Source organism: Gekko japonicus, unplaced genomic scaffold (assembly GCF_001447785.1).
Source record: "Gekko japonicus isolate JY-2015 unplaced genomic scaffold, Gekko_japonicus_V1.1 scaffold100, whole genome shotgun sequence".
NCBI classification, from domain to species: domain Eukaryota; kingdom Metazoa; phylum Chordata; class Lepidosauria; order Squamata; family Gekkonidae; genus Gekko; species Gekko japonicus.
In genome coordinates this window covers 742,556-759,924 of record NW_015167060.1, presented here as the reverse complement: position 1 = coordinate 759,924, position 17,369 = coordinate 742,556, and the positions used below count along the sequence as shown (strand labels likewise).

The 17,369-nt window shown below is 44.4% G+C and overlaps 1 protein-coding gene across 2 annotated transcripts in view; it reads right to left on the bottom strand.

Annotated features, from left to right (window-relative positions):
* The window catches only part of LOC107111550 (lateral signaling target protein 2 homolog), a 36,167-nt gene extending 25,278 nt beyond the window's left edge, over positions 1-10,889 (bottom strand). For both annotated transcript variants that reach the window (XM_015412525.1, XM_015412527.1), the window contains exon 1: positions 10,820-10,889. In XM_015412525.1, the coding sequence (XP_015268011.1) occupies positions 10,820-10,861 (42 nt within the window). In that variant the 5' untranslated portion in view covers positions 10,862-10,889. The remainder of the gene's footprint in view (positions 1-10,819) is intronic.
* Between the last annotated feature and the right edge of the window lie 6,480 nt (positions 10,890-17,369).

Sequence of the window (17,369 nt, the reverse complement as noted above, 5' to 3'; positions counted from 1 at the left end):
TAGACAAGTCATCATTTTCGTAGCTAGTTCTAAAGTGTTAGTGGCTCTGTACAGAAGATGAAATCATACAGCCATCTCAGGAGGTACAGAGCATGAGGTCATAATACACACCCCGCTCAGGTATGCGAGGAGAGCAGACAGCTCTTTTGCAGAGAAGGATAATCTCAGAAGCACAAACATCACTACAGCTCATTGCACATCCACCAAATGCACAGCCAGCCGCTCCACCCAAGTCATACCTTGATTATCCCTCAGCAAAGGGCATGAGACAGTTAAGCCAGGAACTTTAAAAATGGCACTGAAGGGCAAAATGTCAGCCCCCAAACCTAACATTCACTAAGCTTTGGTTATGACTCTCACACAGATTTCTTCCTGTGATCCTGCCGCAAGGACACTCTGTTTCTCAGTTTCTCCAAGGTCCTAGAACACCAGAAGTTTCTTAATCTGAAACTTGCTCCAGAAAACATGGAAGAAGCCCTTTCTTAGCCAAACTCCCTGGTTTGTAAAGACCTGGGGGAGGGGGTGTGTGCTAGAAGCCACAGAAATGTTTACAAGGAAATTACCTCTCCACTACTGATAGTAAAGGTAAAGGTTCCCTTGCTCGAAAGCCAGTTGAATCCAACTCTAGGGTTGTGGTGCTCATCTCCGTTTCAAAGCCGAAGAGCCAGCGCTGTCCGGTGACGTTTCCGTGGTCATGTGGCCGGCATGACTAAACACCAAGGCGCACGGAACGCTGTTACCTTCCCACCGAAGTGGTACCTATTTATCTACTTGCAATTTCTTGCTTTCGAACTGCTAGGTTGGCAGGAGCTGGAACTAGAGACGGGAACTCACTCCGTCATGCGGCACATTCGGGTCTCGAACTGCTGAACTACTGACCTTCCGCAGCCTGCAGTTCAGCGTCTTAACCACTTGAGCCACCACAGCTCCTGATAACTACTGATAACTCCTAGATTTTTCAGGGCCAGATGAGACAATGGGAGATCTCTGAGTGGAGCTACCTCTTTTTATTTAAATAGCCTCTGTGTGTGTGTGTGTGTGTGTGTGTGTGTGTGTGTGTGTGTTCGTGTTCAGACTGGGCTGTGGCACAGGAGGGTGATTGAGCCCTATCTTTCACACAATTTCTCTGATCTCTATTACCCCCTCAGAGTAGTTATTTGCCCACTGGCAGGGTTGGCGTCACAGCAGCTGCCAGTGATAACAGGATGGCTCCCTGACACCTTCCTCCAATGATCTACTGATCCACCTGCCCATCAATTCCTCCCTTCCCCTGCCATGCTGTAGGAACCTCTATGGTGATTTCCAATTTCCTGTGAGAGGGGTGCCTGAAGAACCAGCAGAGCACAGCTTGTTTAGCCCTGCTGATGCTGACAGACTTTGAAGGAGGACAAAGAAGTTGCATTTTACTCTGTTATTTAAGAATGAGACGGTAAGCACGTTTGTGTGGGATTGCACCCAAACAAGGTCCTGGGGGGGCAGGGGGCTTCCACACCTGGAGCTAGGTCTCCCCAATGGGAGTGGGGGGAAAGAGACACATACAGGCACTTGTGAGGTTCATTCTATGAGGCAAATAGGTCCAGGAGGCCAAACTTTGGGAAAGTGGTGCATGGGAAAAGAATTAAACTCCCCATCACCATGTGCCACAGCCCTGATCCAACTCACACACAGCCCCATCAACCATTTGTATTTAAACAAATACCACTTCTAGCTTGTTCCCCAGTGACTACAAATCCAATGCCTAACATACAAACAGAAAACCTCAGAAGAAGGCAGAATTTATGCAGAGGCCTCTGTTGTTTGGTGCTTAGCTGTCTGGTGTTTATGCTTTGTTTTGCCTCTAACTACCAATCTAATTAGTGATGATCACAACCACAGCATCTACATGCATGTAGCCAGTTTCATCAGGACTGGCCTTGCAGTGACCTGTACAGCCAGACTATCAATTATGGCCAACGTAGCCTCTTCCCGATCACACACATCATTCCTTTTCCCCACATTAACTGAATGACACATATCCATTCACATGTCTGGAGGAGGAAGCAAGACTTGGCAGGTAGGGCCTTTGGTTTCCCATGACTGCTTTTTTCATCTCTTTTTCCATCAGCTTCACCACCTCGTCATGGAACTAAACACCCTGGGCAGTAGTGACCTTTTGTCCATTGCCCACTATAAGGTGGGTGATAGATGAAGTAAGTAAATACAGTTTGTAGGAAATGAATAAAAGACGACAACATCACCAGAGAAAGAAAGTGGATCTTATAAGAATGATGAATGATGCCATGTAACTATTACTAGACTAATTCAAGTGGGTGTTAATGAACAGTGACCTTTAGTCCGTATTGTGTCAGCAAGTACAAAACATGTTACTAGACGGACATGGTGTAATACTTAAACAACATGAACAGAGGCATGCTTAGGAAGTTATGCCAAAACCTGCTTCTTTCCAAATGGCCTATTTTCTTCTCCTGATTATTTATACTGGGCATGAGCCAGGGTCACAAACTTGAAAACAATTTGTATCCCAGCCTTCTACTGTAACCAAGCAGTAACCGCTACAGATAATTAGCAAACTCTGAAATACCAGACAAAATCTACAAGACATGAAAACACACGCACACACAAGGTATTTAGCCCAATGCCAATCTAAGAGAAAAGCACTGATTCAGTCTACAGATTTCTGATAAACACCACCAATATTTTCACCAAAAAAGTCTTGTTGAATTAATCTTTTCACTGACGTTTTAAGGAAAAGACACTGTGAAATGTATTTTAATTCAGCCTCTGGAAGATACTGTGATGGTTCAACCACATATCAGCACTTCATGAACAAGCCTGGTTCTTAGATGTTCCTCCATCCCCTTACATGCTCAATTAGTGATGAATAGTATGGCACAAACCCAGGGGTCATTTCGTAGAAAAAGAGGTGCACAATCTCATTAACATAACTCATTAACATAACTTATTTGCATATGTCACATCCCCTGACATCACCGGAAGTGTGTCAGAAGGCAACACCCACCGCTCAGGCTCGCTCTGCAACTTACCTGGCTGCTTCTTGCTCTGACTGAGGGCTGCTGGGAGCAGGGGGTGGGGCTTGTTGCATGTGCCCACCCCCTGGGCTCTTTACTGCTGGAGCTCCGCTCCTGTGCGCTCCTGCAGGAAATGACCCCTGCACAAACCAGAGTTCACTATTACATTCAAACTGACAAACCATGTTTGCACAGCCCACCCCCCGCAAACAATGGGTTGAAATTTATTTGCAATTAGGGTTGCCAAGTGTGTCTTCGCTGGGAGCAGGGGGCTCCCAGCCGGCGTCCTGTGTGTGCGCACGTGTCACCCGGAAGTGACGGGAGGATGCCAGGCATGCTGGGGGCGGGGCCACAGCCATACAAGGGAAAACCATAGAGTTTTCCCTTGTATGGCCGTGGCCCCACCCCCAGCGTGCCCAGCGTGCCCACGTCACTTCATGGTGATGCGCACGCAGGGGTGGGTTTTCCCCCGGAGCCTGATTCCGCGGTGTTGGAAATCGGGCCTCCAAAGTGGGGGTTTACCCACCCCCACTTGGCAGCCCTATTTGCAATCTTGGGGAGGAGAGAGCACACAAAAACAGAGCTGGCACATAGCACCAACCAAGGGAAAGTGCTATCCTCATCTCCAAATTCTCCACAAGCTTTAGAGAGCTCAGCAGTGCTCCCTTATGTCACACCAGCTTTGTAATAAGTATGAGCATCTCCTTGCTCCACACAGCACAACACAAGACTTCCCCCTTTCTTCTCCCAAGATCTCTAGAGAGTGAAGAGAACTTGAGGAAAGGGTAGAGGCAATTCTATCCATATCACCCCAGCCAGGCTTCTGAGCAAGCAGAAGTACTGTGTGAGAATTGGATTGCTTCTGCCTCCACTAAAAGAGGAATGGGCACCTCTCTTTTATGTCCTCTATTCAAGCACCCGGGAGAAGGAAAGGGAGTTAGAGGTGTTCACCACTGATAGCTCTCCATGAAGCCAACCCAATATTTGTAGCCCCATGCAAATATAATTACAACACTGTGCTACCCTGAACCATCTAATCACAAGAATATAAAAACAGTTAATGCATTCTTTAAAATATCACGCACAGTTCCCATTCCCCAGGTGGGGGTGGGGAATACCCTGCTTTCACGGGCTCCTGCCTACCACCAGCCAGCTGGCTGGGGGGGAGGAAATTCCCCACCACCACAACACTATATGTGCGATGTGCTGACATCACCCGAAGGTGACATCAGCACACTGGTGACATCGGGAGGGGGGCAACACTACTTTTTGAGTGAAACTCTATGGTTTGAAGCCATTTTTACCACGAAGTCTACCCAAAAAGCAGAGTGTTGCCCCCCGACATCGCCAATGCGCTGATGTCACTTTTGGGTGATGTCAGTGTATTGCACGACGTTGCCGCCCAACCCCAGAATGCCCCCCAAATCCCCCTGCTGGCACAACGAGGGGACCTGGCAACCCTAGTCAGTGTCAAAATGTTTGGCATAGCCAAAACAGTATACATATACACTAGGTTTGCCAGCTCTGGGTTGGGAGATACCTGGAGATATGGGAGGTAGAGACAGAGGAGGGCGCAGTTTGGGGAGGGGAGGGACTTCAGCAGGGTATAATGCCATAAAGTTCACCTTCCAAAGCAGCCATTTTCTCCAGGTGAACTGATCTCTGTCGCCTGGAGATCAGTCCTAATCCCAGGAGATCTCCAGCTACCACCTGGAGGCTGGCAGCTCTAATATAGTAAAAGGTAAAGGTTCCCTTCCTCGAAAGCCAGTCGAATCTGACTCTAGGGTTGCGGTGCTCATCTCCGTTTCAAAGCCGAAGAGCCAGCGCTGTCCGAAGACGTTTCCGTGGTCATGTGGCCGGCATGACTAAACACCAAGGCGCACGGAACGCTGTTACCTTCCCACCGAAGTGGTACCTATTTATCTACTTGCTATTTCTTGCTTTCGAACTGCTAGGTTGGCAGGAGCTGGGGCCAGAGACGGGAGCTCACTCCATTATGCGGCACTCGGGTCTCGAACTGCTGAACTACTGACCTTCCACAGCCTACAGTTCAGCGTCTTAACCACTTGAGCCACCGCAGCTCAAGTGGTTAAAATATATATATTATATATATATATAATCTATATAGATCTAATATACAATATATATATATAGAGAGAGAGAGATATCTAATATACAAACAGACAAAATTTGGCATGAAGAAAATAAAGAGTTCTGTGAGTGGTATTATTAATTTTTTAAATTATGTCCTGCCCTTCTAACGAAAGAGGTTCTCAAGGTGGTTTACCGAATAATGCAATAAATCATATCAAGATAAAAAAACAAAATTATCAAACCAAATACAATGGATAGGATGCACAGACTTGCTTCCGTTAAGGTAAAGTCATTTACTCTGGAAGATTCTCTTAACAGAAATACTTCACAAGAAAATGGATGCTAACCACTTGCCTTATCAGCAAGCAGTAGAGCACTAAGATTAACACAACAGGGTCAATAAGAGACCAATCACAACAAGGAAAATCAATAGACTAATCACAAAAATGAAAATTAATCACAAACATGAATAAATTAACCAGCAAAGAAAGTCTAGAAAAATAATAAAATCAGGGGAATAGAACAACAACCCTTCGCTACTGGAAACATTGTTTAGTGCTATGCTGACTTCTGAGACTTTACCATATATTGCCTATCATCAAAGACTAAAGGCTAAAAACTATAAATTATAAACTATAAATTTTCAGCATCGCCAAAAACATATCCAGCATTTCCATAACATTACTGTGCATCACCTTGTTGATTACTTGGCTTGAAGTTTAGGATTATAGTCAGTAAGAAGTGGCTGATGAACCAAGAAGGTAACCAGTGTCTTTAAATAGCGAAATCACTATCAGATTTCTATAAGAATTGAAAGAGGCCAAATTTCATATATACTATATAATTACATTCAGTATACTATATACATAATATACTATATACTATATGTACTATAGTATATAATATAGTATATATATTATGAACTATATATAGTATACTAGAATACTGAATGTAATGCAGGGAATATTGGAATGTGTATATAGTATATATACTATATAGTACTAAAATACTATTCTGAAAAATAAATTATTTTTTAGTATTTCTTTTTCAGAATAGTATATTAGAATACTGAATGTAACGCCAGGAATATTGGAATTTTTTGCTGACATACCACTGCACCCACCTCAAAAAACAAAGGGAAAAATGCTGTTAAGTTACCTCCACGCCTGAGAGGAGAGGAATGGGGAAATCTTAGTTTACTTCCCACAATTAGAAAAGATGCCTTTACGCATTTATCCCCTATTTTGACATATTTATTGCTTTGCTGTCCTTTCTCCCCTTAATTAGATCAAAACAACTGTTGACCTTAGCTTGTTATTTGTCTTTGCATATATCATGTTACATGCTAATTTGCTGTTCAGCCTCTGTCTACAAGTTTGAACTCTACCTTCCATTCCAGTGTGTTTGAAAAAGTGTGCATGCACATGAAAGCTCATACCTCGAATAATTCTTTGTACATTCTATTATTGTTCATCAAGATGGCTACCAGTCCTACTGGGACATGTGTAGGCAACCAAGAACATACAAGCTTCACCTTTTGAACCAGGAGAGTTAAGGAACAAAACAGGCTCCACCCATGGGGAACAGCTGTAATGTCCAAAGCAGGTAAGCTACCTGTCGCCTCCTCCTACAGGAGCATGCTGAGCCCCAGTGGTGTGTCAGTGTCCTCACCACTGGGCTGCCCCAAGGAACCACTGAGATGTTTGGGAAGACAACTGCCCCCCCTATATGGTTTGGAAATGTGTCAGGCTGAGGCAAGAAGGCACACCCGTCTCCAAAGCAACAGCAGTGTAATATTACAATTCCCCGATTCAGCTAGGGTTGATGATGATGATCAAAACTAGATGTGCATTTCACAAGCCATGACCGGTCATCTTTTTGATCAGTCCCTGCATAGCAGCTCAGACAAATATGTCCCTACCAAGAGAGAATCTGAGAGGTATCCTGGGCTTTTTACAGCTTGATAAATATTAAAAAGTGGATGTTGTCTGTTCTATGCTGCAGCAAAGACATCTAGTGCCCCCTTGGCTCTTCCTCTCTTATTCATACCAAAGACGTTCTTTTTCTTCTTTTATACTATATGAATCTCAGTGGCTGTTGGGGAAAAAGTGAACAACAGTAGGCAAGGAGGTGTTCTGTGGTTGTTTCTAATGTGTATAGGTGCTAAAAATGAAAACAAATTTCTCAATAAGTAGTCAGCTGTGGTTATGTAATATAGGATAAGGACAGAAATAATTTTAGACTCTTAGCTCATGACCAAATATTTCTAGGAGTAAGCAGATATGGCCTTGTTGACCATTCAAATACTGAAGAGTTATGTTTGCTTCTTCCAGTGAAAAAAAACACCCAACAACAAGAACTGGATTTTCAGGAGTTTAACTGCCAGAGAGATACAGCAACCTGCTGGCAGTGGAAATTTTTTTCATTAAGTACCCATTCCATGTCATCAGCTGTATTTTCTTAAATTGGGTCATGGAAGTGCTCTTCTATGTAACTAACTATGCCTTATTTCTCACTGAAGTGGTAAAAAGTGTCAGGCCTGTAAGCACTTCAGACTGCAGGTAGAGGGTCACATGACTGAATGCTCCTTATGAAAAAAAAATTCTGCACATAGAAAACTGGCATGTTACAGAGAAGGCAAGGCTGCTACTACCTGACATCTATACAGAGATATTTTTTTTTGCATTGAGGAACAGTCTCCACCTACATTCCAAAGTAATAAACCCAGACATGCTCACCACCTCATTGAAATCTAGGTCTACTTTTCAGCTGTATGGGCAGTCCAGCCTGTAAACTAGTTATATTAGTTCACCGGCATTTCAGCTCACTTAGTCCCCTAGAGACAGACCAAGCCATCAAATCAATGAATACCTTCATAACAAGTTTGTGGATCACAATATGACACTAGCCAACAGCACTATATCAGCATAACTATTGTAAAAAACAAATAGCACTAAGGATCCCCCTTTCCGTCATTGTGAAACAACCCCATTAGTACCCAGCTCTCAATTATGCCCACTTTTTTCAAATGAGTATGAAGAATTTGAGGCTTACTAACAGGATGAAAGACTTAAAATGCCCCACTTGCTTGCTTTAATAATAACTTTCCCTCTAAGAATGCATTTTGCTGAAAGTAGCACTAGGAATTCAATAGCATATTAAAAATGAAAATGAATAAAAGCAATGGCTGAAGTTGGAATTGGACCCATTTTCAATAAAAAAAATAGGACACAACCATGTAACCATACAGACACTAACAGACTGATTCGGCCATTTATTTATTTATTAAATTTATACCCCGCTCTACCCCAAAAATGGGCTCATCAATTGTCCCGTGCAGGTCTAAATACTATTTTCCTAATATGGCACATTAAGAAGATTGTCCATCAATCTTTTTTAAAAATTGATTAACCATCTGGCTTTTATTCCATCAGTTATACTTAAATAAGACTACATATATTCACAGCATTTCAACATATGTGCCTTTTTGAGGCAACTGAATGTCTGTAATTTATACACACAGAAAACTACTGCTCATTGTTAGATGGACGGGTCATATTTAATGTTTCCTTTTCCCATTTCCTCTTACACTATTGTGTTAGAGCCAAAATGGCTGTTACTCATTGTCCTTCAGTCTCAGACCCTATGACCAACTGGTATGAGCAAGTTTTAATTAAGCTCATTACAAATTTTGGAGGAAACTAAACAACCAATACCAAAAAAGAGCTGATTGAGTTATTTCACTGGTCCTGAAGTTTAAGGACTAAAAGTTTTTTCTCTTTAGCCTTAAATTTCATTATTTGTGCTTTGTACCCCTTAGTAAATCATCACAATTACTGCAAACTTGTTTATAAAGCACAAGAGCCAACATACTAGATTATTTGTCTATTTAAGTATCCAATACCTAAATGTCACAATAAAAGAGTAAGATAAAACACACAATAGATGTTTCTTGCTCTCCTTAAATAAGCTATTCACTTCCCAAACGTCAGAAAGTTCATTCCTAAAACAGCTTGTATACCCCATCCCCAAATCTGTCAGCATTAATTATTGCAACACAGAATAATTTTTTCTTCCATCTAGCTGTCTAAAACCATTTTGGAATACTGCTAAATTCCTGAGTTCAGATGCATTCCACTTAACCAGCAGTTTATAGGCTGTTCAGCAAGGTCTCTCTGTTTGCCCCCAACTCATAAGCCACTTTAATTGCACGATTGTTTGCCTCGTAAATAACTCTTTAGATCATGACTGATTTTTGAAACCCGCCCCCATTTTTATCAATGGGGGGGGGGTATCCCTCTCCTTCCCATAACAAAAAAAGGACCTGGGAAACGAGTTCCTTCAAAGCAATGGCACACAAAAAGGATGTTAACTGGTGATTTCAAAATGAGCTTGTATTGTAGCATACAATGCTGACCTAGCTGTATTCCCTAGATCAGTACAAACAATCATAATTTTTTTTTTTACAGACACACCATATGCTACTCTCTCTGAATTGCACCTTAGAGTACTTGGTTCAATGGAAGGTGAGTCATAAACAAGGCAGCAGGAAGTCAAAACCCTGCCAGCAAATGGACAGCAATGATGCCTGTAGAGGCAATTGCATCCACCCACACCTTCAGCCATCCAGAGCAGTGATGGCACAACATCAGTTCACATACAAGAGTCCTTTGAACTCTCAACCTCATCCAGAACTGGCCTACAACTAGGACAAGGCCAATGCCCTTTGCCGAAGGGCTGAGCATACAAGTACCTTGATCTGCCACATGGTATTCCCTTTCAGCAGCATGCAGAAGAACAAGGCACATGTCTGGCAGTGGTAGCCATGGTCTCAAACCAATGTTATGGAGCACATCTAACCACAACTCATAAGGGTCACAAAATAAAATAAAATAAAATTTTGCAGCATCGCTACTGATTCAAAAGTTCAGACAAAACACCAACTCCCACATTTACCCTGAAGCTACACTACAATCTACCACCCATACCCTTACCCACCATCACCTAGTAAACTGGGACACCACCCAGAACAGAGCTCTTGACAGCCACAGGCAACAGCCGCTGGAGGAAACACACACATTACCCGCCTTTCCCGTAACTACACTACATCTGCTTTGATCTTAAACTTCCTAAGTTTACTACCACTGAAGAGAAACCCATAAGGAGCAGTGGAGAGAAAAGTGTGAGAACTTATAGTCACATAGACAAGACCACACCTTTGGAAACCAACATTCATTAATTCAGAACTGCCACTTTCTAGTGCGACAGAATCACAAAGTCACCAAAAGAGTGAGAAAAAGTTTTCCTTTGCCCTTCTTTAGTCATTCTGATTACAAAAAGGGGCTAATCGTAATGCTCAGACACCGGCATTAACAATCCTGACTTGGCATCTTCAGCGGTATAACAACTCGAAGGGGAGAGGTTCGACTAAGGTGATTGTAAGGAAGCAAAGTAGTAGAGCCGAGAGGATTCTTTTCAAAGGGTTGACAGGAAAAACGGGATCACCGACAAGGCAACTAAAGGAGTTCCTCGCGTAAGGAAGACAACCGGCGCGAGAAGCTTTCTAAAACCAAGAAACCGGGGGGGGGGGGCGCCGCCGCCGAGCAGGCCTGTCCCAGAGAGACAAGAGAAGGAGGCAGGCAGCCTCCGGGGCTGGAGCGGCCCCCGCTAAAGCCGCGAAAAGCATCCTGCCTCACCTTCGGTCTGTGTAACCACCTCCGGACAGCAGCAGGCAGCATGGCTCAAGCGAGGCAGGCGAGCGCCGGCCGAAAACAGCGCGCTCGCCCCACTGCTCCTGCCTACTCACCTGCGCCCGCTCCGCTCCCTGCCAGAGCCAGGGGGCGGAGCTTAGGTCGCTGGGCGTGGAACAGCTCCGCGCCCGGCTGGGCTCCCCCCACTGGCCCGCGCTTGACTGACAAGACAGTCTCCAGTTGCGCGTGGATTCCCCCACCTTCTGCTGGCGAGGAATCTACGGCCGGCCCTGGAGACGGAACCGCCGCCCCCCTGCTAGCCTGGACGTGCGGGAAGAGAGAGTGGAGGACGCGCACTTCCCGCAGTATCACTTCGAGGTCTGGAAGCAAGACTGCAGCCCCGGTCGCCTTCCGCCAATTGAGAGCCGGCTGGGTGCCCCTTCACAGCTTCTGCCGGGGCTTGCTCTAACCGATATAACCGCCGCCGCCCCCTTCCCCACCCCCGGCAAGCATCTACGAGAGTTGCATCCAGGGTTCCCTCTAAGCTGAGTTAGTGTGAGCTAGCTAGCTCACAGTTTTTTTTAACCTCTGGCTCACACAGTTTTGTCCCAGCTCGGGAAGGATGGCTCCAGAGCAAACTAATGTATGCAGTAGCCAAATTGCTCGCTCACAACTTTAATGGCTGTAGCTCACAAAGTAGAATTTTTGCTCACAAGATTCCATAGCTTAGAGGGAGCATTGGTTGCATCGTAGGTAAAAATGCGACTGGTACAGATTTTCTTGTTCAGGGACGCCATTCCGGGTTGGAACAGGACAAAATTTGGCAAGGGGCAAGGTCCTATCTTCGCAATGCAAAGGTGTGTTTTAAAGAGCTTTAAGGTGCCACTGTTGTTTAGTAGTGTGAGAAGGTGGCCGTGCTGGGCTGCAGTAGAACAGTTAGATTTGAGTCCAGTTAGCATCGTAGGGACCAACAAGTATTTCAGGGAATGAGCTTTCCAGAGTCAGACTGTGACGCTGGAGAGCTTATATCCAAACTCTTGTTGCTCTCTAAAGTGCTACTGGACTCAAACCTAAATGGAGTTTCCTGTCTGTCTTTCTTAACCCCCTTCCCTGTCAGAAGAACACGGGATAAACAAAGGCACAGGCACTCAGGGCTATTTGTAAGGAAAAAATATGTGCTTTCAGTATGCATACCTAGTGCAGAGGCTCGTTTAGTTTTAGTTTTTAACGGCCACTTACACTTACTTAAAACCTTTAATAAAACTTTGTTGGTCTTAAAGGTGCCACTGTTGTATTGTTCTGTTGCTTCAGACCAACAGGGCTGCCCACCTTGATCGTATACAGAATCTGTGAACAGGCCAGAGATGAATACTCTTTAATGATCATGTGAGGTCTGTAACATGAAAAAGAAGCGTTCTCACTGCCCTCCCCAAGTAGTAATTGTATTCTTGCCATCCCAATGTCGCAAGCTGTACCTGTTGGGTTTCTGCCTGCCCTGCAGAAACCCAACAGCTACCAGGAAACAACAATGAATGAGTTATGTCTTATCTATTTTTAACTTTTTTCCAGCCTTTCATCAAAGGGTGCCATTCATCATTATACTGTATTTTTCCCCTCACAACAATCTCTTCGTGGTAGGGTGACTGGCCCAAGATTACTCAGTGAACTTCATGGCTGAGTGAGGTTGGGCCCTTGATCCCCTACACAACACCATCTGTGAGAGAAAGGCTGTATGGAAGGCAAAATAACAACATGTAGACTCTGGACTAAATTCTCTCCCAGGTTAATTTATTTAAAAGGGTTGCTAGAGCTCATTTCGCCTGGTGGACCCTGATCCCAAATACAGGGACAGTAGATGTTAAGTCTGAAGAAAAGTTATATTCTACATGGCTGTGAAGCATTTTATTGGTTATTCGTATTCTGTGCCCTGACTTCAGGACAAATTTGGGTGCAAAGACCTAACTTAACTCAAATTCAACCACATGGGTATGGTTCTTTGTATAAGCAAGGGCCATTTGCTGCATCACCTGCAAAAATTGGGAATAGATCTCTTTTCCTAAAACCAGCAGGATGAGCAGTCCATCTCTCTGCATAGTGCACCCATCCTACCAGCTCCAGAATGTTCCACTCCCCACTCCCTCAAGACTCATTTAATTACCTTTTAACTTGAAACTTATGCTCTACTTCTTCCAGTAACTTAATCCTTGAGTGAGGACTAGTATGTATAAAGAATGATTATACATGGAAGTATGGTGGCTGTTTTAAGTGACTATAAAATGAATTAAACAGTCTAAACATGCTACTGAGGATTATGTAGTCTGCGAGTTCCTTCTTACATTAAATGATAAAATTGACTCCCCCCATAATTAACTATAACAAACTGAATAACATTTCCTGAAGCATTTGTACAATTGCTGCTCTGGGCTTTTGCTGACAATTGTAATTGTACTGGCTGTTTACAAGAGAATAGTTGCTGCTGCCACAGCGTGATACTATAAACACAGAGCCACTTCCTGTGTAGACTGCCGCTGGCTCTGTACTTAGGGGTCCCACACTCAATGAACACAGGTTGAACATACAGTGTTGATAACATAGCACAAGTCCGCTGGTACCATTAATACCATTAACATGTTGCTTTTTACTCACCAAGGACTGTGGTGTTTTCCACATGGCAGTTGGTCTCCACATAATAGGATTTCCTGCACTTCCCCTGCCTCAGTCCCCTCCCCATGGCCACTCTTCCCACCAGGCACAGAGAGCTTCTCAAGTTTTTTTATTTTTAAGAAAATCAGCAATTGACGTATCGCTATAATGGTCTACCAGGTTTTCTGAAATACCAGGTTATTATTTTTTCCTGTGAGTAAATCACTAGCCCTTCTGGGAGAGGGGAAATGGTGCCAATGCAGGCCAGATGGGGAAGATCCAGACTTTCCCTTCCACATGGGTCCTTCCCCAGCCTCACACTAGAGCTAGATTGAGCAGGGCCGGCCCGAGGTGTTCCTGTGCCCTAGGCGAGCGCAGATCCCAACCTCCCGGTGGGACCTGGAGATCTCCCAGCTGGCGTGTGGTGCCTCTGGGCGGAGCTCGGCTTTGCCACCCACTCCCTGGGCCTTGTCGGTGAAGCGCCCATTGCACCTCCTCCTCCTCCGCTGGGGCAGCACTGCGGAGCCCGAGCCGACGGGGCGCCCAGCATGGAGGGAGGGTGGCGGAGGGGACGCCGGCGGGCAGTCCCATCCCAGTACCGTCTTCTTACCTGCGGTGCCCAGCAGCAGCACCACCATCGGGGCGAGCAGCAGCGGCAAGAGGCGGCCGCCCATCCTGCGCACCCTGCTGCCGCCGCTCCAGCCACCCAGCCCTGTTGCCTCCACCATGCAAAGCCAGGAGTGCCTGCCCGCCCCCCCTCCACCCGGCCAGCGCAATCTGGGGAAAGGCTGCTGCTGCTTGGGCAGCCTCTCCGAGGTCAAGTGAGAGGTCGGCTCCAAGCCCCCCCCTGGGGCGCTGACTGCAGCGCGGGAGGGAGGGAACGGAGGTGGCACACTCTAGGCGAATGCCTAGTTCGCCTAGCGGGTGAGCCGGCCCTGGGATTGAGAACATTCACAGGAAAGTCAGTGAAAACTCAAGAGAAGTAAAGAAGCATCACAATGTTGTGGCAAAGTGGGAAGAAACCCACTTCACAATACCATCCAAACCTGGTAAACAATCTATGTGTGACCTGTGAATGACAGCTTTAATAAGACTTTATGTGCGAGTATACATTCATAGAACTGCACAGTAATGATGTAAAGTACTAAAAAAAATCCCAGTTCATTAAACACCTGCTGGAGAAGAGATCCCAAGAGGTAAGGCTGGCTGTAAATATGTACCTTCTTCTCTATATCCATTTCACTTATTAATCTGCAGTATTAATTAGAGCTGGGGGGGGGGAACAGAGTTTAGAATTCAGTCAAAATTGAGAGCTCCATGCCTTTGCCAGATGCACTCATTGTTCCTTATAGGAAGTTCATAATTATTTCAAATAGTTTAATAAATTATTTCCTCAGTGCTTAACAAATATAGTCAACAACATTATAGCAAAACAGTCCCTATCCACCTCCCCCCACCTCCCTGGGAATAATCCCTAGGCTAAAAGCTGGCAATCAAATTATTTGAATCTCACTTTCCCTAAGGTTTCTTCCTATCACCCTCTTTTCTTTCAACAAATGCTTCTACTCCAATACGTAAGAAGCTTAGGGGATACTGCCATTATAAATAATGTGAAGAGGTTCCATAATATGCTGCTGAAGTCTAGAGTGACTTTCTAATAGAACACTTCAGCTACCCTATCACAAAAACAAACAGCTGCTGAACTCACTGTACAGTGGTTACTTTGTCAACAAGTAAACTTCAAAGGATTGTTCTTGCATTTCATATCCAGAGGAGGGAGTTTAATGGCTGACATGAAAAGATGGCAGGATAGACTTGTGAGTACACCACAGCTTTCAGCTGTGCTCTTCAAATAGTTTTTACACTCATCCCATCCCAGACTTTCATTTAGGCTATAAAACATATAGTAGCTGGAGAAACAATGCAAGTAACATAGCATAACTTATGTATGAATTTTGAAGTCCATTTCTAGGGGGGAAAGGACATCTGGGGGACTTTTAGGTAGGGGATGGATATGGATATATGATGGCTAAAGTAGAGGTGCCATGGTCAGATTATTTTGCCCTGAAGGCCCGGTTGGGTGTCTCTGTTACCCCGTTTAGGCAGCAAGTGGATTTATGCTCGCCCGTGGAGACTAATGGACCCAATTGGGTTCCAGAATGTTCTGCGGGATCCAATGCCCCCTGGCAATTCATTAGATGTGCTGATAGAAGACTGGAACGCCTGTCTCTCTGAAGCCATCAATGAAATCACTCCCCAGTGTCCTCTTTGCTCCTGACATAAATTGTCTCCCTAGTACACTATGAAACTCAGGAGGAAGAAATGGAAACTCAGATGACTAGAGCAAGTTTGGCGGTGTACTTGTGAGAAAGCCACAAGAACAGCTTATTGGATGTTTATGAAATCCAATGAGATGACAGTGAAGGCTGTTAAAAAGGAATTTTATATAGCCTCCATCGTATCCACTAGCTCTCACCCAACACAATTATTTAGGGTAATCAGATCCTTAACCTCTCCCACTGAGAGAACTCAAAATGTTAGGAATTTGGTTGTTGGCTGTGAGGCTTTCGCGAGCTTCTTTGTTGACAATGTCTTGTTGCTGCATTATGACCTCCCGGTAGGGATGCCATTCCCCAGGTGGGGGTGGGGGATCCCCTGATTTTGTGAGCTCCTGCCTACTGCTGGCCACTTGGCCCCCGGCGGAAGCCTTGCCAACAGCAGGAACTCATTAGCATATTGGGCCACACCCCTGACAGCACAACTCATTAGCACATTAGGCCCCCTTTAAATCTTGCAGGAGGGGAGGGAGGGGGCGGCCACTGGCCGCATGCCTGAACGCCAAGTGGCAAATTTGCCACTTGCCAAGTGGCAAATTTGCCACTTGGAGTTCAGGCACATGCAGCCCCTACTAGCAAAGCGGGGGCCTCCTGCACCTGAATTCCAAGTGGCGAATTTACTGCATGGAGTTCAGGCACTCGCAAAAAGCATTGAAAGGGACCCTTTAAATGCTTTTTGTGAGCAGGGCCACATGCGCCTGAACTCCAAGTGGCAAATTCACCCATTGATTTAAATGGGCTTAGACTGAAGTAAATCTGCAGAGGATTGCAGTGAGCATGATTCACAATTCTGCTTTTTTATAATATTTTATTAGGTTTTAACATATTATAAGACAGGAAAATATAAGGCAGGAAGGGTACAGGGTATCGGATAAGACATAAAGGGAAATTTCATCAAGTTTGTATGATAGTTGTTACAACCTTTCAGTCATAATTCTTTGTTTCCAGCTTTCTTTTATGTAATTACTAAAGCTACTGTCGCTTAATCAAATCACTAAAATCTTCTGTTATGATTCCTGAAAAGAGTCAAATTCTATATAGTTCAAATTGGAGTTTCTCCAAATTTATATTATATATATTTATTGTTCTTGGTTTTCAAAGTTTCTTTCCACCCAGTCATAAAATAGTGTCCAATTGTCTCTCACATTTACAGTACATCCATTTCTGCTGTTTCAAAGATTTGTCAGAAGTTCATTTTCCATTGGTATTTCTGATTTCTTCCAGTACTTAGCATAAAGAACTCTTGCTGCCGTGACGTATAATTAGATGTTTAGCTTTCTTATCTTTTACATCAGGCATAATATTAAGCAGGAACATTTCAGGTTTAAATGGCAGCGATAAACATATTTTCTGTAACATTTCATGAACCCTTCTCCAATATAACATCACCTCTCTACACTTCCACCATACATGAAAATAGCTTCCCACCCGTATCTTACATTTCCAGCATTTATCAGACATTCCAGGATACATTCTGGCCAATTTCTCTGGCGTTATATGCTACCTATAAAACATTATATATAAATTCTCTTTAAAGGCAACTGATTTTGTTATTTTAACATTTGTTTTCCATATTT